The sequence below is a fragment of the Hyperolius riggenbachi genome, chromosome 2 (genome assembly GCF_040937935.1).
Source record: "Hyperolius riggenbachi isolate aHypRig1 chromosome 2, aHypRig1.pri, whole genome shotgun sequence".
NCBI lineage: Eukaryota > Metazoa > Chordata > Amphibia > Anura > Hyperoliidae > Hyperolius > Hyperolius riggenbachi.
Window position 1 is genome coordinate 152,974,871 of NC_090647.1, and position 17,356 is coordinate 152,992,226.

Below are 17,356 nucleotides of genomic sequence, written 5' to 3' on the forward strand. Positions count from 1 at the left end.
AAACGAAAGCGCAATAAATTTCCTGACGGGGTTTCCAGGAGGTCTATACGCAGCCGCAGCGCTTTAGCCAGGGATCGCTATACAGCCGCAATATGGCTGTATGAAGATCCCTGGCATTTTTTCCTATTTTCACAATTTATTTTTTTTATGTTTAGAGTGTGGGAATTAAAAAAAAAAAAAAAAAAAATGTGGGGTCCCCCCTCCTGAAACTTTTTAACCCCTTGTCCCCCATGCAGGCTGGGATAGCCAGAATGTAAAGCTCCAACCGATTGGGGCTTCATACCCTGACTATACCAGCTGCAAAAAAGGTCCCCTAATGCTGATTTTTGTTCCGGGGTATATGTTGGGGGGCCCCCCAGGTTTATTTTGCCCTGGGGCCCCATTGTTGCTTAAACTGGCCCTGAATAAACATGCAGCAAATCAGGTGTTTCTGGCATTATTGCGTGTTTTTCTAACTCTAAACCACGCATGCGCTGTACTGTCATGCCGGCCGCCGTGATGAAGACGAGCGTCACCATTCGGGAAGTGTCAGCCCAACACTCGGCCCCGGTGTCGCTGGTCGTGATTTCTGCGGAGGGACCGGGAGAGGACACCGAGGGACCTCTCGACCTAATGTGGGCTGGAGAAAGCCCCAGGTAAGTTCTGATTTTTTGTTTTTTTAACTCCTTGGAGTCTCTTTAAAAGTCTAACTAAAAGTATTAGAGACACAGGATCAGGAGGACAGCCAGGCAAGTTGTATTGTCTAAAAATAAATATGGCAGCTTCCATTTCACTCTCACTCAGTTCCCTTTTAATATAGGCACACTAATGCTTTAGAAAATAATTGTTAAAAATAGAGCAGATAAATGTTGGAATTGGAGGACAGCTGTTGGGTTTTGCTATAGCAGGTGTAGATGTGTAGTATAAATACTGGGTGGTGACGAGTTGTTGAGTCATATCTGGTTTTCATGCATTAGCTCTACACACATGAATGGCCTTAGGGACAGTCATCAAGGAAACCTTCCAGGACAGTTTCTTCCAGTTTTTTTTAATAAAGTATTTGCACTTTACAACAAATGTCAGCCAGCCACTATTGGGGAGTTGTACAATCACACAACTACTGCTGCAGAGGCCTCAATGCTGCGGATGACACGTTTCATGAGGACACTGATTGCTTTGGATCAATCCAAAGAACACATTAGACTTGATTTAATAAGAGTACAAACCAGTAACCTGTAGTGAGCAATCAGAGGTCTAGCTTTCATCAGTGTGAGTATTGCTGAAGACTGGAGACAGATCCGTTGCCCTGAGTTACTGTGTGATTGCACTGTTATAAATCAAGCTGATCTGAATGCAGACATATTCACAGCTGACGGCTCCATTACAAAAAACCCCAAACAAATAGAATATCACTATCTACTGATCGTCATCGAGCTGCTGTAGTAACGTCCGTCGCCTCTTCTCCAGCTCTCCTTCACTGAGCTCGCTCTCTGATGTGTCCCAGCCTGTCTGAAACATAGGCAGGAGTGAAAAAACAGAAAGAGGGGCTGATATTAAAGAGAGGGACAGAAAGAAAGAGGTCTTCCATGATTCAAAGAATGTTCTAATTTAGAGCTGAAAAGCTGCACTTGCCATTGAAATAACACTGTGTGCAAAGCCACCCAACTAGGTAAACGTTTCTATGTCCATGCAGTGGTGCACCTAATCTACTAGGAATATTGTACAACACACAGCAACTGTCCATTTATGCAACCATGATACATTACTGCACAACTACAGCATACAATTCAGGAATAAAGTTAATGCTAGAAGATACTTTTATCTATGCAGAGGCACAGGAGCTGAAACATGACAGTGAGGAGCTATCAGGCAGCTAGGCTGCAGGAGCTGTAATATGACAGTATGGGGCTTTTCAGGCGGCTAGGCTGCAGGAGCTGTAATATGACAGTATGGGGCTTATCAGGCGGCTAGGGTACAGGAGCTGTAATATGACAGTATGGGGCTTATCAGGCGGCTAGGCTACAGGAGCTGTAATATGACAGTATGGGGCTTATCAGGCGGCTAGGCTACAGGAGCTGTAATATGACAGTATGGGGCTTATCAGGCGGCTAGGCTACAGGAGCTGAAACATGACAGTGAGGAGCTATCAGGCAGCTAGGCTGCAGGAGCTGTAATATGACAGTATGGGGCTTATCAGGCGGCTAGGCTACAGGAGCTGTAATATGACAGTATGGGGCTTATCAGGCGGCTAGGCTACAGGAGCTGAAACATGACAGTGAGGAGCTATCAGGCAGCTAGGCTGCAGGAGCTGTAATATGACAGTATGGGGCTTATCAGGTGGCTAGGCTACAGGAGCTGTAATATGACAGTATGGGGCTTATCAGGCGGCTAGGCTACAGGAGCTGTAATATGACAGTATGGGGCTTATCAGGCGGCTAGGCTACAGGAGCTGAAACATGACAGTGAGGAGCTATCAGGCAGCTAGGCTGCAGGAGCTGTAATATGACAGTATGGGGCTTATCAGGCGGCTAGGCTACAGGAGCTGTAATATGACAGTATGGGGCTTATCAGGCGGCTAGGCTACAGGAGCTGTAATATGACAGTATGGGGCTTATCAGGCGGCTAGGCTACAGGAGCTGAAACATGACAGTGAGGAGCTATCAGGTGGCTAGGCTACAGGAGCTATAATATGACAGTATGGGGCTTATCAGGCGGCTAGGCTACAGGAGCTGAAACATGACCGTGAGGAGCTATCAGGCGGCTGGGCTACAGGAGCTGTAACATGACAGTATTGGGTTTATCAGGTGGGTAGGCTACAGGAGCTGTAACATGACAGTATGGGGCTTATCAGGCGGCTAGGCTACAGGAGATGTAATATGATAGTATGGGGTTTATCAGGTGGCTAGACTACAGGAGCTGTAATATGACAGTATGGGGCTTATCAGGCGGCTAGGCTACAGGAGCTGAAACATGACAGTATGGGGCTTATCAGGTGGATAGGCTACAGGAGATGTAATATGACAGTATGGGGCTTATCAGGCGGCTAGGCTACAGGAGCTGTAATATGACAGTATGGGGCTTATCAGGCGGCTAGGCTACAGGAGCTGTAATATGACAGTATGGGGCTTATCAGGCGGCTAGGCTACAGGAGCTGAAACATGACAGTGAGGAGCTATCAGGCAGCTAGGCTGCAGGAGCTGTAATATGACAGTATGGGGCTTATCAGGCGGCTAGGCTACAGGAGCTGTAATATGACAGTATGGGGCTTATCAGGCGGCTAGGCTACAGGAGCTGAAACATGACAGTGAGGAGCTATCAGGCAGCTAGGCTGCAGGAGCTGTAATATGACAGTATGGGGCTTATCAGGTGGCTAGGCTACAGGAGCTGTAATATGACAGTATGGGGCTTATCAGGCGGCTAGGCTACAGGAGCTGAAACATGACAGTGAGGAGCTATCAGGCAGCTAGGCTGCAGGAGCTGTAATATGACAGTATGGGGCTTATCAGGTGGCTAGGCTACAGGAGCTGTAATATGACAGTATGGGGCTTATCAGGCGGCTAGGCTACAGGAGCTGTAATATGACAGTATGGGGCTTATCAGGCGGCTAGGCTACAGGAGCTGAAACATGACAGTGAGGAGCTATCAGGCAGCTAGGCTGCAGGAGCTGTAATATGACAGTATGGGGCTTATCAGGCGGCTAGGCTACAGGAGCTGTAATATGACAGTATGGGGCTTATCAGGCGGCTAGGCTACAGGAGCTGTAATATGACAGTATGGGGCTTATCAGGCGGCTAGGCTACAGGAGCTGAAACATGACAGTGAGGAGCTATCAGGTGGCTAGGCTACAGGAGCTATAATATGACAGTATGGGGCTTATCAGGCGGCTAGGCTACAGGAGCTGAAACATGACCGTGAGGAGCTATCAGGCGGCTGGGCTACAGGAGCTGTAACATGACAGTATTGGGTTTATCAGGTGGCTAGGCTACAGGAGCTGTAACATGACAGTATGGGGCTTATCAGGCGGCTAGGCTACAGGAGATGTAATATGATAGTATGGGGTTTATCAGGTGGCTAGACTACAGGAGCTGTAATATGACAGTATGGGGCTTATCAGGCGGCTAGGCTACAGGAGCTGAAACATGACAGTATGGGGCTTATCAGGTGGATAGGCTACAGGAGATGTAATATGACAGTATGGGGCTTATCAGGCGGCTAGGCTACAGGAGCTGTAATATGACAGTATGGGGCTTATCAGGCGGCTAGGCTACAGGAGCTGAAACATGACAGTGAGGAGCTATCAGGCAGCTAGGCTGCAGGAGCTGTAATATGACAGTATGGAGCTTATCAGGCGGCTAGGCTACAGGAGCTGTAATATGACAGTATGGGGCTTATCAGGCGGCTAGGCTACAGGAGCTGTAATATGACAGTATGGGGCTTATCAGGCGGCTAGGCTACAGGAGCTGAAACATGACAGTGAGGAGCTATCAGGCAGCTAGGCTGCAGGAGCTGTAATATGACAGTATGGGGCTTATCAGGTGGCTAGGCTACAGGAGCTGTAATATGACAGTATGGGGCTTATCAGGCGGCTAGGCTACAGGAGCTGAAACATGACAGTATGGGGCTTATCAGGTGGCTAGGCTACAGGAGCTGTAATATGACAGTATGGGGCTGTGATAGGGTGTCAGTTGCCTTGCAAGAGAAGGTTGTGGATGGAATATATGTATCACCTCGTTTGAGGTATTGGGTTAGATAAAGCTCCAGGGAAAAAAAAAAAAAAAAAAAAAAACTGCATGAGTAAAATATGCTCTTTCAAGAGCTGGTTTAGGGTCCTGGAGTTGGCCAGGGGAGAGTGGGTGGGTTTCCTGGCCATCTGGCCCAGCCCGGGTTTTACACCTGTGCAGGGTGGAGCACAGGTGCTGTATAAAAGTCAGCCAGGCTGACCAGGAAGTAGCTCACTGGGTTCCTAAACTCTGGAGGGAACAGAGCTCTCACGCATGGAGGAAAAACTAATCTTTGCATGTCTAAATGTAAGTTGCCATTTGCTGGACTGTCTTATTGAAACCCTGTTTATGTGTAGTCAGTTAGGGACTAAAAGTGAGACAGGTAGTTGCTCAGCCGAGCAAGGTTTTGTTTTGCTGTTTGTATTTTCTGGCAACTGTTTATTTTCAAAAATAAACCAGGCAGGAGCCTGACTTTTACAAAATTGGAAGCCTGCTGTCTCGTCTATGAACTTTCCCATCCCCGTTGCTAGGGGAAACCGCTACAGGGCTTATCAGGTGGCTAGGCTACAGGAGCTGAAACATGACAGTATGGGGTTTATCAGGTGGCTAGGCTACAGGAGCTGTAATATGACAGTATGGGGCTTATCAGGCGGCTAGGCTACAGGAGCTGAAACATGACAGTATGGGGCTTATCAGGTGGATAGGCTACAGGAGATGTAATATGACAGTATGGGGCTTATCAGGCGGCTAGGGTACAGGAGCTGAAACATGACAGTATGGGGCTTATCAGGTGGCTACACTACAGGAGCTGTAACATGACAGTATGGGGCTTATCAGGCAGCTAGGCTACAGGAGCTGTAATATGACAGTATGGGGCTTATCAGGCGGCTAGGCTACAGGAGCTGAAACATGACCGTGAGGAGCTATCAGGCGGCTGGGCTACAGGAGCTGTAACATGACAGTATGGGGCTTATCAGGCGGCTAGGCTACAGGAGCTGTAATATTACAGTATGAGGTTTATCAGGCGGCTAGGCTACAGGAGCTGTAACATGACAGTATGGGGCTTATTAGTTGGCTAGACTACAGGAGCTGTAATATGACAGTATGGGGCTTATCAGGAGGCTAGGCTACAGGAGATGTAATATGACAGTATGGGGCTTATCAGGCGGCTAGGCTACAGGAGCTGAAACATGACAGTATGGGGCTTATCAGGTGGCTAGGCTACAGGAGATGTAATATGATAGTATGGGGCTTATCAGGTGGCTAGGCTACAGGAGCTGTAACATGACAGTATGGGGTTTATCAGGTGGCTAGGCTACAGGAGATGTAATATGATAGTATGGGGCTTATCAGGTGGCTAGGCTACAGGAGCTGTAACATGACAGTATGGGGTTTATCAGGTGGCTAGGCTACAGAAGCTGTAATATGACAGTATGGGGCTTTTCAGGCGGCTAGGCTTCAGGGGCTGTAACATGACAGTATGGGGCTTATCAGGCGGCTAGGCTACAGGAGCTGTAACACGACAGTATGGGGCTTATCAGGTGTCTAGGCTGCAGGGGCAGTAGAGTATTTTTTCCCTGCTAGGTTACAGAACACTCCCTTTTGATTACTTTTGGCACTTCAGAGACTTTAAAAAAATGATAATTTTCTAAATGTACATTACAAAAAATAGATATTCTTGGGAAAACAAAGACAAGCAGGGCAGTACTGAGGCACTAGCAATGCTTTTGGTTTTCCATTTTTAGATGGGTGTAAAGGGTTATGGGATTATGGGATGGTATTGGGTCCATTGTTGCTAGTGATAGAAGAAATGATGCCAGTGAAGGCACAACTAAGGTAAATGGAGCCATGCGCCATGGGCTCTTGTAATTAGGAAGTTGTAGATGCACTAAATCGTGGCTAGCTTTGGGGTTGCTCACAAAGATCACTAGTTGGCACAGTGGCGACAGCTGGAACAATGGTTGTGAGCATTGGATAGTTGTACAATTTATCATACAATGGACAGTGCAGCGTAGTTTGGAACCATTTTCAGAGTCGTCATAGCAATAAATAACTAGCAGGAGACGATGGATGCTCTGAGAACTGCACATCTTTGCTTTGCTTTTGCTGCATTCACAAGTTTAGCAAACATGCCATTATGTCAGCCACTGGATACATTATGGATATTAAAAGAGGTCTTTGGATGGTCATAAAAGCAATAAGCCCTGCGTTGTATGCTGTATGTATTACCATAAGCGTAGAACTCTACTTGATGATCATGCAGAATGATGCAGATAGCGGTATGGTTAGGGGTACATGCTTTGCCCAGTTGAGAACCACCCACTTACTTTCTCCTTCTTTATGGCTTGCTTTATTGCTCTGCAGTGACTGTCTGCAGCATCCTCTTCCTCCTTCGCTCTCTCTTTCAGCTGATCGCTTTCCCCATCTCTATCTTGCTTCAATTTCACCTTCTCTGCTTCACTTTCAGGACTGTTCTATCAAACAAAAAGATGGCACAAGTTTATTTACGTTCTTTAAATACTATAGAATCTGCTTTACAAAGGCGCTCCTGAGCTGGAAAACATGAAGTCCTCCAACAAACCTGGCCTGAATTTATTAAAGGAAAAGGAAGGAATATGGAGGCTGCCATATTTATTTCCTTGTAAACAATATCAGTTGCATGGCTATCCTACTGATCTATTTGGCTGCAGTAGTGCCTTAATCACACCAAAAACAAGCATGCAACTAATCTTGTCAGTTCTGACAATGTCAGAAACACCTGATCTGCTGCATGGTTGTTCAGAGTCTATGGCTAAAAGTATTATACATGGGTCGATCCGGCGGCCGATTAGCCGCCAGATCGACCCCCTCCCCGCTCGTGCGCGCGGATCGATTCCTGCTCGTCCCTGCCGACGGTCCTTATCAGCCGCTCGATTCCCTGCCATTGTCCGCCGGCGGTAATCGAGTGGGCGGGGGTCGAGCGGCTTAATCGGGCCAGCCGAATATTATCAGCTGGTCGATACACGGTACAGAAACGTACCGTGTATCCCCAGCATTAGACATTAACCGAAAAGCGAAATACCAGGGGAAACTGAAATGAACACTGTAGTCCAAAGGACACGCAGGTACATAAGGTACATAAAAAAAGTTTGTAGCTTTATTAAATAAATTAGAAAACAAAACGTTTTTACACGTATGTTAGCACCTTTCTGTGTCCACCCATCACTTTTACGGATGTGGATGTGAAGCAGCACCTTCTGGGCTCTACCACTGTCTGTCAGCTCTGCCACTGTGACAGGGTAGTAACCTGTCTGTCAGCTCTGCCAGTGTGACAGGGTAGTATCCCTTGCCCTCGCTCTGCTACAATTGACTGGTGAAGTTTTTTTTTCAACCCACTGTGGGATAGCTCCACCCCACTCCTTCAGACAAACAGGAGGGGAGGGGGATAAGCAAAGACCCCCTCAGTTCATTTTGGGTTGACATACCTATTTAGGGGCTTCCCAGTGGAACATCCACGACGGTGGGGATCCTTTTATTTTAGATTTCTAATTTATTTAATAAAGCTACAAACTTTTTTTATGTACCGTATGTTTCGGGCCATAAGACGCACCTGACACCTGACCATAAGACGCACCTAGGTTTGAAGGACAAAAAACAGTGAAGAAAAAAAAATTTAATAAGCCTGGTGTGTCCATGGTGCAGGAGTGTCTTGTGGAGCTTTTTCCCTAAACTTTCTCTATCTAAGCTACACTGCCCAGCTAAAATAACCCATACCCCCCCCCCCCCCCCAGCTACAGTAACCTTCACCTATACTAATCCCCACTGCCCCCCAACTACAGTAACCCCTACCTACACTAATCCCTACTTTCACTCAACTACAGTAACCCCTACCTACACTAATCCCCATAAACCACTCTAAACCTTTCGTGCATAGCACAATAAACATATGATATAAAAATATATATATTTTATATCACTAATCCCCACTTCCACCCAGGTGAAGTAGCCCCTACCTACACTAATCCCCATTGCCCTCCAACTACAGTAACCCCTACCTACACTAATCCCCACTTCCACCGAGGTGAAGTAGCCCCTACCTACACTAATCCCCACTGTGATCCTGTAAAGTAACAAACTACCTATGGTACATTAATCTGGGGACTCTACACCGACATGCTGAGATGTCAGCATGGGGAGAGCAATCGATATCGGAAGTGTCACCCGGTGCTTCTATTTCACCTTCCGAGTATGCAGAAATGGAAGGTCTTGGTGGGCGAGGAGCTGTGGTCGCGCTGGTACAGTGCTCCAGGAAGCCGGCGCTGCTTCCTTCCTCCCTGCGGATCAGATGCCGGGTCACGCTGGTGCAGCACTACCGAAGCGTGATGCCCAAGGTCCAGGAAGCCGGCGCTAGTTTTTTCCTCCCCATGGGCGAGATGCCGGGTCACGCTGGTGCAGCGCTACCGGAAGAGTGATGCCCAAGGTCCAGGAAGCCGGCGATGGTTCTTTCCTCCCCATGGGCGAGATGCCGGGTTATGCTGGTGCAGCGCTACCGGAAGTGTGATGCCCAAGGTCCAGGAAGCCGGCGATAGTTCTTTTCTCCCCATAGGCGAGATGCTGGGTCACACTGGTGCAGCGCTACCGGAAGTGTGATGCCCAAGGTCCAGGAAGCCGGCGCTGGTTCTTTCCTCCCCATGGGCGAGATGCCGGGTCACGCTGGTGCAGCGCTACCGGAAGTGTGATGCCCAAGGTCCAGGAAGCCGGCGATGGTTCTTTCCTCTCCATGGGCGAGATGCCGGGTCACGCTGGTGCAGCGCTACCGGAAGAGTGATGCCCAAGGTCCAGGAAGCCGGCGCTGGTTCTTTCCTCCCTACGGGTGAGATGCTGGGGCACGATGGTTGCAGCGCTACCGGAAGCGCAATGCCCACAGTCTAGGAAGCCACTGATGTTCTTTTCTTAGTGGGCGAGGTGACGGAGTTGCGCAGGTGCAGCGCTACAAGAAGTGCGATGTCCGCAGTCCAGGAAGCCACCGATGCATCCTCCAGCAATCCATAGCTTCTGACGGACTCCTCCTCACGGCTAGGCTGAGTGCTTCCGGGTGCCGTGGCCTGTGGTTGAGCTCGCAGTTACTGGCAGACCTCCTCCTGTTGGGTAACCTGATGGCACCGAAGTCACGCTGTGAAGACGCTGGATCAGGTAATTGATTTACCGGAGACACAGCAGGGCTGGCTGCGGCGGCGATAGTGTTTTGAGGTCACTTGGCGGTGGTCAAATTTGTATTATTCGGAACATAAGAAGCACTGACTTTTTGCCCCAAGTGCGTCTTATGGTCTGAAAAATACGGTACCTATAGGGCTTGTCCTTTGGACTACAGTGTTCACTAAAAGCATTAGAGGCAGAGGATAAGCAGGAGAGCCAGGCAACTGGAATTGCATAAAAGGAAATAAATATGACAGCCTCCATATCCCTCTCACTTCAGCTGTACTTTAAAAATGTATTTCAAGTGCTAAAGACAGCATTGACGGCACACTGATCATGAAGACAGATGCGTGTTCATGGGTACCATATTTCATGCAGTCATTGACTGCAAAGGATTTTTGGCAAGTTTTAACAATGATTATAAAAAATGGCTAATTCCAAAACAACTCATACAGTCTTATTTTTAATTCAATCACATATTGTTGGCTGCATTTCAAATCCACTGCAGTGACGGAGTCCTAGTTCTTCAAATTGTGTCACTGTCCAAATACAGTACATGTACAGCCCTCACTGTACAATACTGCGGCACTATTGGGCTGCATGCTTTTGCCACCTAATAGCAAATCTTGAATCCAGGCCAGGTACTCAGCCCCTTGTGTGAGTGATGTGCAGATTGCACCGTGTCAGCATCCCCCCCAGGCTTACCGATCGGTGCCTTTTCTTCTTGCCCTTCTTCTTTTGTCTCTTGGATTTTTTGGAGCTGTGCTCTGTGTATGAAAACACAGGTGAGGTCAGTAACAGACAGAAGGGGTGGGAGGGAACATCGCAGCAAGCCCGCCTCTTCCTGTCTTAAAATCAGACTTTAGCCTAAAGTCACATTTTTCAAAGAGTGATTATGGGGATCTATAAAAAAAGAGGAGAAGGGACAATGCACAAAGGTATGTGGATCCAGCAGGAATGTGTCTGTGCTCACCTTTAGTAGCTTTGCCTCAGGTCTGGTGTGGTTATAGAACTGTAGTGAGAAAAATATAGAGACTGCCATATTTAATTCCTGTTAAAACCAGTTGCCTGGCAGCCCTGCTGATCTATTTGGCTGCAGTAGTGTCTGAATAACACCAGAAACAAGCATGCAGCTAGTCTTGTGAGATCTGACAATAATGTCAGAAACACCTGATCTGCTGCATGCTTGTTCAGGGTCTATGACTAAGGGCCCGTTTCCACTAACAAGTGATGCGAGTGTGGCTACCTAGCCGCATTGCATCACTTCCGCTGGTGTCCACGTCACTTCCGCATTTCCCGATCTGAGAATCGGCATGCTGCAGATTCTCGGATCGCTCCGCACGCAATGTACGCAATGGAAACTGTTCCATTGCCGTGCATTGGGTTCAGGACACCCGCGGTGCGATGCAGCTATGCAGCCCCATTTCACCGCTTCTAGTGGAAACGGCCCCTAAAAGTTTTAAAGGCAGAGGATCAGCACAACTGCCAGACAACTGGCATTGCTCAAAAGGAAATAAATATGGCAGCCTCCATATACAGTACCTCTTGTTACAGTTGTTCTTTAAAAACAAAAAGAAGACTATGGTTGTACTTTCAAGGTAAATTATAAAAAAAAAATAAAAAAATGAAAAATTAAGAATGTAGGCTTTTTGCATAGGCAATAAACACATACCTTAGCATTCCCCCCCCCCTCCCCCCTCTTTCCCTAGACTGTTTAACTAACTCTTGTCCAAGTTGTTCTGTAGCAGTGCACCTTCAGAGTATGCTGCTAATGTTAAGCATAGAGATTGGTATATTTATTACACTTCCCTGCAGGACTTTCCTGCTCCATCAGCAAAAGCCTTCCTGTGTGTGAAACAGGCACATCTTACTATTGGAACAATGAAAATGCTACTGTAGAGTAAATAATTACCCAGGAGACACGCTGACTGATTTGCATCCTGACATTCCTCCACATCACAATAAATAACAGCCATGCAAAACGTGACTCAGTCTATTCCCTCAATCTCTGCGCTGTGATTCCCACACACATGCATGTGCAGCAGCATGTAGACTGCTACAGGTGGGGAGGAGAAGGGGATCTACTGTTGCCAGGGAATACAACAGAATTCAGCCAACAAAATTGAAAGGGGACATTCATTATTTCTATAAGGGTCATCTGTGCAGACTGTACAGACATTAGTTTTTTTAGACCACAGATATCCAATCGATTTTTACGCTTCATAGTTTTTTCCAACATATCTGATCAGGTTTTTATTGAAAACTATACTACCTACACTGGGGGCAACTATACTAGCTACACTGGGGGCAACTATACTACCTACACTGGGGGCAACTATACTACCTACACTGGGGGCAACTATACTAGCTACCTATGCTGGGGACAACTTTATTACATATACTGGAGCAACTATGCTACCTATACTGGAGCAGCTATATTACCTATACTGGTGACACCTATTCCTGGCATTACCTGACGTGGCACGCTTAGTATGCTGCACTCGCTCCTTTCCTTTTTTTGGCGGTGCCCTTGTGAGCCCCGCCTGCCAACCCTTGTGCCCCTTTTGAGTCCCTCAAAAATGTGAAGCAGTGTAAAATGTACAACGGTGTAAATTTGCTGTCTTATGAAAGTAACTTAACACGCAGCCTTTACGGTCTAACCCGCTGACAACAAAAGTGAGAACACCTCTAATTGAAGAATGTCAAACATGGGCCCAAAGTGTCAATATTGTGAGTGCCCTAATTTATTTTCCAGCACTGCCTTAACTCTCTTGGGCATGGAGTTCACTAGAGCATCACAGGTTGCCACTGGAATCCTCTTCCACTTCTCCATGACAACAACATGAAACCGGTGGTTGTCAGAGGCCTTGCACTCCTCTACCTTCCGTTTGAGGATTCCCCACAGATGCTCAATAGGGTTTAGGTCTGGGCACATGCTTGGCAAGTCCAACACCTTCACCCTCAGTTGCTTTAGCAAGGCAGCGGTCATCTTAGAGGTATGTTTAGAGTCATTGTTGTGTTGGATTACTGCAGCCCAAATTCTGAAGGGAGAGGATCAGGTTTTGCTTCAGTATGTACTGTACATGTTGCCATTCATGGTTCTCTGAATGAACTATAGCTCTCCAGTGCCGGCAGCACTCATGCAGCCCCAAACCATAACACTCCCACCACCATGCCTGGCTGTAGGGAAGACGCACATGCTTAATCTCCTCAGACCATATGACATGGTTCCAGTCATTGCAACATCACACCTATGCGCAGAGTGCTTTCGGCTGCGGTTGCAAGCTGTAGTACACCTACAGTCCATCCAGCGCAGACACACTGGATCCCAACCAAGCCAACCGGAAGACGGGGCCACAGGGCAATTCCAGGTACAGGAGGGGGCAGAAAAGAGAACGGGGGGAGCGGTGAGCATCAGGACAGCTAATCATACATGCCTGCTTCCCCCGTTTCTCATCTTCTTTTGAGCTCTGGTATCCTTTAAGGTGGCTGCCGCACCCCCAATACATATGAAAAACAGTAGAGAAGCATAGTGAGACTAGCAGGGCAATGCTAAACTACTAAGCACTAGCCCTGTGGGTCCCCCCCCCCCCCCCCGAACTACTAAGCACTAGCCCTGTGGGTCCCCCCCCCCCTGAAATTAGAGTTTAAATGCTTATAAATGCCCATGACTAGGGGATGGTCATTGAGATGCAAATAATTCTGAGTTGATACTGGATTATGGAAATGTTATATGCTAATTTATGCAGCTTGAAAATGGAGCAATCGAACTCCACCTGAGTGGGATTTCATTTATCCATTTTTAAAGCCGCATGCACTTGCTCACAGTCTTGTTTAAACTCTTAAAGTGACCCTTAAGCCAAAAAAAAAGAAAAAAAAAAAAGAGTTTTACTCACCTGGGGCTTCCAATAGCCCCCTGCAGCTGTCCGGTGCCCTGCTATAGCATATAGCATGAAGCGTATAGCAGCATAGAGGGAGCTATTGTGGCTGGGAACACGCGTGAGGGCACCGGACAACTGCAGGGGGCTATTGGAAGCCCCAGGTGAGTAAAACTCATTTTTTGGGGGGCTTAAGGATCACTTTAACGATTTGCATATCACTGACCATCCCTATCCATGACTTTCATCCTCCACATCCAGTGATCACACACAAGCACGCTGGATAAACCTGAATCAACTGATGACGAGATGTCAGAACCGGATTCTAAATGATTTCTCTTCTTTCTTTTCTGTGATCGATGCGGATTATTCTCCTCATCGGTTTCAGAGGCCTTGGATGAGATAGCAGAGAACTCAGTTCTAAGAATCTGAATAAATGACATGAGCAAAAAAAAAAAAAAAATTACACCCAAAAAATACCTACATATATTTAAATGTATTTACATGAATATTTATTGCAAACACATTATTTTATGACAAAACTCAATCTCAAAGTGAAACGCCTGTTGCAGGTGCTTGTGAGGAATGCTAATCTTCTTCACATCACAAGCTACATACTGCTACTATGGGAGCTATTGCCAGAGATGTCACTGTCTTGGGTCTATGACATGCACTGTTGTGAGAGGCAGAATTTATCATTGGTTAGGGCTTCAATTAAGGTGGCCTAATCTGCTACCAGATCGACCATGAGATAGACCCCTCTCTAACCAAATCTGATCAGAGAGGGATCTATTGCCGTGTATGTATGAAATCGACGCCAGGAGACCTGGGCGCAGGGTACAGCCGATATACAGCTTACCCTGCTCCTGCACAAGTCCCGGCGGCGTTATTTACTATTCCCCCTCCAGGTCCACGTGGATGGTGGGAAATGATGTAATTCGGTGGCTGAATTAATGTTTTAAAAGTAACTTCAGCTGGGTCTTACTCACGTCGCGAAGTTACTCACAGTGCGCTGCTACAGCCGTAATTCCTATTACAGTCTATGGTGGCGCTGGCTGTGCCCAAATTTTCTGCGCTGTTATTACAGCGCTCATCTACTGCCTACCCATTCACTGCACACAGATTCCCTATAGACCAGTGTTCCCCAACTCTGTCCTCAAGGCCCATGAACAGTACATGTTCTGTGGAAATCCAGAGAGGCAGTTTATAAGCTCTGCTGAGATGCTAATTACCTCACCTGTGCATGTTTGTGGTTTTCTGCAAAACATGTACTGTTGGTGGGCCTTGAGGACAGGGTTGGGGAACTGTGCTATAGACCACAGCATGAAATCTATTAGAAATCATCCTACTGCCACCTCCAAAGTTTATATGTTTCCCCCATCCCTGTGTGCAGTGTTGAACCACCCTGTCATACGCTGGCGCAAATCCTGGCCTCCTGTAATGCTCGGCTTCACCGCGAACACCTGTACCCCGTGCCCATGTGCAGTGTCCCTCACAATCAAATGATCGATCAGGTGGCCAATGTTGTGGCATCTATTTTCCTTCAATCTGATAAAACTATTGGATCGAAAGGTCGATCTACCCGCAAAATGAAGAGATGCATGAGCACCTTTAGGATTTAGTTGTGTGATAAATTCAGTATCTCACCTTCTCCATGGCCCCGGGATTGTCCCATGCATTGAACTCCTTCTTCAACCAATCTGTAGGACTCGGGGAGTGAGAACGTTTGCGGTGGTGTTTCTTGGATTTCTTTGAGTGCTTTTTTCCTTTCAAGTGATGATGCTGACAATCAATCTACAAAAGTTAAGAGAATGTTCCAACATTAATGGTTTATTAGCATCCCTGAACGTTACACAAATACGCAGGGAATTGAATCGGTCAGTCCTCCTAGATTTGTAAAGGTGGCCATACATCAGGCGACTTGGCGGCCGATCAACCATCCGATTCGATTATCATAATCAAAATGAAAATCAGTGCCTCCAAGTGCATGCCCGACTGACAATGTGACCAATTTTGGGACGAAAATTTGTCGCACTGTCAACCGCGCACGCTGCAAGATGTTGGGTTGACTTGCTCGTTCGGGTGTGCAGCAGGAACGGAGTGAAATTTTGCAACGATCGCCGAATGCAAAAAAAACAACAAAAAAAAGTTGCATTTAAACTGGCTGGGGGGGGGGGGGGAGTTGGGGGGGGGGGGGGAGTTAGAAACTTACCTAGGTAAAGGGCAACCTCTGGATAGTCTAGAGGCTCATGTCCTCCTCAACCCACTGTTGCCATGATCAAACCCTCTGAACATATCACAAGAGCTTGTCATATACCGTATATTCCAGTGGTCACACCCCCTGCCGTGTATGAGTGTGGCCATACTTTGCCTGCACAGAAAGCCGAAGCCGCTTGTCAAACGGGGGCACAGCCACAAACTGTCAGAGGGTCTCAGCCAGCAGAAGTGGGGTCATGGAGGACATGTGAAGCCTCTGGGTCGGTCAGCTGAGTGCAGCTCAAATATATGAAGAGTGCACGAAAACGAAAAAAAAAGTTGTGTGAGAAAGTGCAAAAGTCAACTTAAATAATTCACTTAAGAATTCTAAAAAAAAAAAAAACCTTAAACTATGATAAAGACAAATTTTAAGGTGCAGCAAACCTCGACAGATGGAAGAAACTCCTTAAACAGGCGAATCCTTTCCGATTCTACAGTGATTTGATTGAAAGCACTATCTCCAACAAAGCGCTCCCGTACCTGAGGAAACAGGGATATCATACAATCTTACTCACTGTAGTACAGACATGGTATCATCAGCTGCTTCAGGCTTCATTTATACTGTGTGCAGTGCAGTACAGTGTTGTGCACTGCCTATTGTGTCCAGCACACAGGAACACCAGACATTGTATAGAAAGCAAAGTCCAATGTTCCCAGGGCCAGCGCTACCATATAAGCAGGGGGGGGTGGCAACTGCCCCAGAGTCCATAGGGCCCCCCCAAGTGTCCCCCATCACCTTCACTCAATATGAGTCACAGCCACTGACCGCCTGTGCCAGGTACGGAATTATGTGAAAAGGACAGGGCACTGGGCAGCAGGAGGAAGTGGACATACATTACTTGCTATGGGTGTTTGGTCCTGTCTCTTGGCTCCATCTTGGGTCCACAACCTCTTCCTCTCCAAATCCCTCACCATCCTCGCACTCACTGAGACATGGCTCACCCCCTCTGACTCTGCCGCAGAGGCTGCCCTCTCATACCGGGGGCTTCACCTCAGTCACACCCCTAGACCAGACAACAGGACCGGGGGAGGGGTGGGTCTGCTCCTCTCCCCATCCTGCACATTCCGTGTCCTCACTCCACCTTCCTCCCTACAATTCACATCATTTGAGGCCCACACTATCCGCCTCTACAATCCTCTCTCAGCCATTGTTGCAGTCTTATACCGCCCTCCGGGCTCCACACGACAATTTCTCGACAACCTTGCCTCCTGGCTCCCACACATCCTCTCCTCTGACCTCCCCACCATCATCCTCGGGGATTTCAATATACCCATCAATGAACCCAAGAACTCTGTTGCGACCCGGCTACTCACCATAGCCAACTCACATGGCCTAGTACAACACAC

At 47.5% G+C, this 17,356-nt stretch overlaps 1 protein-coding gene across 5 annotated transcripts in view; it reads right to left on the reverse strand.

Annotated features, from left to right (window-relative positions):
• Positions 1 to 1,011: 1,011 nt before the first annotated feature.
• The window catches only part of PRPF40B (pre-mRNA processing factor 40 homolog B), a 100,287-nt gene continuing 83,942 nt past the window's right edge, over positions 1,012 to 17,356 (reverse strand). For 4 of the 5 annotated variants that reach the window (XM_068267716.1, XM_068267717.1, XM_068267714.1 and 1 more), the window contains exons 22-27: positions 16,394 to 16,489; positions 15,401 to 15,547; positions 14,043 to 14,181; positions 10,581 to 10,642; positions 7,028 to 7,174; positions 1,012 to 1,488 (exon numbers count right to left, since the gene is read on the reverse strand). In XM_068267716.1, the coding sequence (XP_068123817.1) occupies positions 1,396 to 1,488; positions 7,028 to 7,174; positions 10,581 to 10,642; positions 14,043 to 14,181; positions 15,401 to 15,547; positions 16,394 to 16,489 (684 nt within the window). In that variant the 3' untranslated portion in view covers positions 1,012 to 1,395. The remainder of the gene's footprint in view (positions 1,489 to 7,027; positions 7,175 to 10,580; positions 10,643 to 14,042; positions 14,182 to 15,400; positions 15,548 to 16,393; positions 16,490 to 17,356) is intronic. The other variant, XM_068267715.1, reaches the window with a different exon arrangement.